Here is a 3,271-nt window from a genome sequence, read left to right on the forward strand (position 1 = left end):
AACCAGTTCGTTGCATGTTAGATAGAGACGAAGACATGATGATAAGTGGAACACGACATCCATTTTTATTTAAATACAAAGTTGGATGTAATAATGATGGACTTATCAAAGTCGCAAAAGTACACATATATAACAATGGAGGTTATTCTCATGATTTATCAATATCGGTGAGTAATAAAATGTAAATTGAGAAAATTAGTTTTTTTGTTAAAAATTATATAATAATGCTAATGTACACGAGCATAAAGAGCATGAATTTTTTTCTAATATTTCCAGGTATTGGAACGTGCTATGTTTCATTTTGAAAATTCATATAAAATTCCAGTGTCAGAAGTATATGGCTATGTGTGTAAAACAAATTTACCATCGAACACAGCTTTTCGAGGTTTTGGTGGACCACAAGGAATGTTTTTAGCTGAAACTATCATTCGACAAATTGCTGATTATCTGAATCTAGATATCATCAAGGTAATTTTTGGTATTATAAGTTATATATGCAACGAAATAATTTTCTATTTTTATAAAATTTATTGATTATACAAAGTTGGTCGATAAACAATTTATTGATTATACAAAGTTGGTCGATAAACATTAATACAATGTTCTCGAAAAAGAATTTAATTAATTACAAAGTTACTCTAAAAAAAAAATGTTTTATTATTTCAATTTATTTTGAGCCCTTAAATCACTCTCTCTCCCTTTCTCTATCTTTCTTATCATCTACATTTCAATCTACCATGTATAAAATTGTACATCCAGTTTACATATTACAAGCAGATAGAAATAAATTTAATAATAATTGAAAAAATTTTTTACAACAGTTGTCCGAATTAAATTTATATAAGGAAGGTGATTTAACGCATTACAACCAACAACTGATAAATTGTACTTTAGATCGCTGTTGGCGCGAATGTCTAGCATCTTCCCGTTATAGTGAAAGAATAATTGAGATTCAACGATACAATAGGCAAGTAATTCGTTTGCATCGTATATAAATTGTAAATTAAATTACAAATTATTAAAGTCAATTATGAATAATTTTATAGAGAGAATCGATTTAAGAAAAAAGGACTCGCGATTGTACCTACAAAGTTCGGTATAGCATTTACGGCATTATTCCTAAACCAAGCGGGTGCATTAGTGCATGTATATATTGACGGATCAGTGCTACTCAGTCACAGTGGCGTTGAGATGGGACAAGGTCTAAACACAAAAATGATTCAAGTATGAATAATATTCACTTGTGTCTCCCTATATATAAATATTTATTTTAAATAAAATTTGCATTTATAAATCATAATCTAAATTGCAATTAATTGCAATCTCTATAGAAATTAAGAAAATGAAGTTAAGTTCTTCTTCTTTCTTTATATTATGATCAGATTACTAGCAGAATCTTAAGAATAAACCCAGCAAAGATACATATCGTTGAAACGGCTACCGATAAAGTTCCCAATACATCTGCGACTGCGGCAAGTTGTGGATCTGATCTCAATGGCATGGCTGTTATGGTGTGTAATAATATTTTATATATAACTTATGCAAATAAATGTCGATTAAACTATAGAAATTAATTTTCAGAATGCATGTCAGGAAATCATGAATCGTTTACAACCGATAATTAACAGCGATCCAAAAGGTACTTGGGAAGAGTGGATAAAAGCAGCATATTTTCAAAGGATAAGTCTGTCCACTACCGGTTTCTATCGAACGCCCAACATTGGATATTCTTTTGAAACTAATACAGGGAATCCCTTTAATTATTTTACGTATGGCGTTGCTTGTACAGAAGTGGAAATCGATTGTCTTACTGGTGATCATGAGGTACATCTTATGTGTATAATTATGCAATTTTCGATATGCAATTAATACTTTTTTCAAAAAGCAATTATGTATTCTTTTACACTACTTAATTCATGACATTATTTCGTACGAAAAAATATCATTAAAAAATTAATAATTTATAAGATTAAAATGTATTTCTTTAAAACATCAATGTTATAATTTTTATCACAAATTTTATATTAGGAATATACAAACGACACTCATAATAACTTTATAAATTTTAAAATATGTGTTATAGAAGCATGGGGATTTTATAAAACGAATATTGATATTTTTCAATCGGTATAGGTTTTACGGACAGACATTGTTATGGATCTAGGAGAAAGTTTAAATCCAGCCATTGACATAGGACAAGTTGAAGGTGCCTTCGTTCAAGGGTACGGTTTATTTACATTAGAGGAAATGATTTATTCACCAACGGGAGCTTTACTTAGTAGAGGACCTGGCGTGTATAAATTACCGGGCTTCACCGATATACCTCAACAATTTAATGTTTCCTTATTAAAAGGAGTTTCCAATCCAAGAGCAGTATATTCTTCTAAGGTATAATTTTTTCTTAATTTCAAATATTTTTATATAGCATGCATTAATTTCAAAGAAAAGAAATAAGATAGCAATATACTATAAAATAATATTATATACTTGTTATATTTTTTTTATATTAAAAAATAATTTGAATACAATAGGCTGTTGGTGAGCCACCGTTATTTCTGGCGTCATCTGCGTTCTTTGCCATTAAGGAAGCAATTAAGGCTGCGCGTAAAGATATGAATATTCATAAATATTTTAGATTTGATGCACCTGCAACTGCTGCACGTATACGTAATGCTTGCATAGATAATTTAACAATGAAGGTATTACAATTAAGTTTTTAATTTAATTTTTCGTCCTTCTTACATATTATTAAGATACTTCAACTTTTTATTTTGCAGATTACAGAGCCCGATTTAAAACAGCAGTGGAATAAAGTGCCATGAATAAAGATTTGTTAATAACTTTTATATTTTTCAACTATTTTAAAGATGAAAATATTAGAAATGTTGATATAATATATATATAATATATATCTAATATACATAGATAATATAAACAAAAATAAATTAATATATATTAACAGAGATAAATATCTGCAAAGGAATCATGAATAAAATAAGAATAGTTACATTAATAATAGTTACATTATTATTATATTATAAATTCAAACCTCATGAATTATCGTATTATTAATGCATATGATTTTACAAATATTTTCCATAAAACAACAGAATTGATGTCAGATTAGATGGGAAAAAAACCCATAAATTCAATTACATGGCGAGAATCAATATTTAAATTAGCGCGAGAATCATTCAGTTTATCGCATTTCCATAAAAGTAAAAAAATGATTGGTTGCTGCAGCCATTACAATCTTATATATATATATATA

General features: G+C 28.1%; 1 protein-coding gene across 1 annotated transcript in view; it reads left to right on the forward strand.

Annotated features, from left to right (window-relative positions):
- Positions 1–2,720, forward strand: part of LOC108689240 (xanthine dehydrogenase) — an 11,973-nt gene extending 9,253 nt beyond the window's left edge. Inside the window, exons 17-24 of the mRNA XM_018195927.1 lie at positions 1–167; positions 277–468; positions 822–967; positions 1,047–1,224; positions 1,383–1,511; positions 1,582–1,824; positions 2,134–2,388; positions 2,532–2,720. The exon at positions 1–167 is cut by the window's left edge and continues 7 nt beyond it. Of these exons, the coding sequence (XP_018051416.1) occupies positions 1–167; positions 277–468; positions 822–967; positions 1,047–1,224; positions 1,383–1,511; positions 1,582–1,824; positions 2,134–2,388; positions 2,532–2,720 (1,499 nt within the window). The remainder of the gene's footprint in view (positions 168–276; positions 469–821; positions 968–1,046; positions 1,225–1,382; positions 1,512–1,581; positions 1,825–2,133; positions 2,389–2,531) is intronic.
- Positions 2,721–3,271: the final 551 nt, after the last annotated feature.

Source organism: Atta colombica, unplaced genomic scaffold (assembly GCF_001594045.1).
Source record: "Atta colombica isolate Treedump-2 unplaced genomic scaffold, Acol1.0 scaffold261, whole genome shotgun sequence".
NCBI classification, from domain to species: Eukaryota; Metazoa; Arthropoda; class Insecta; order Hymenoptera; family Formicidae; genus Atta; species Atta colombica.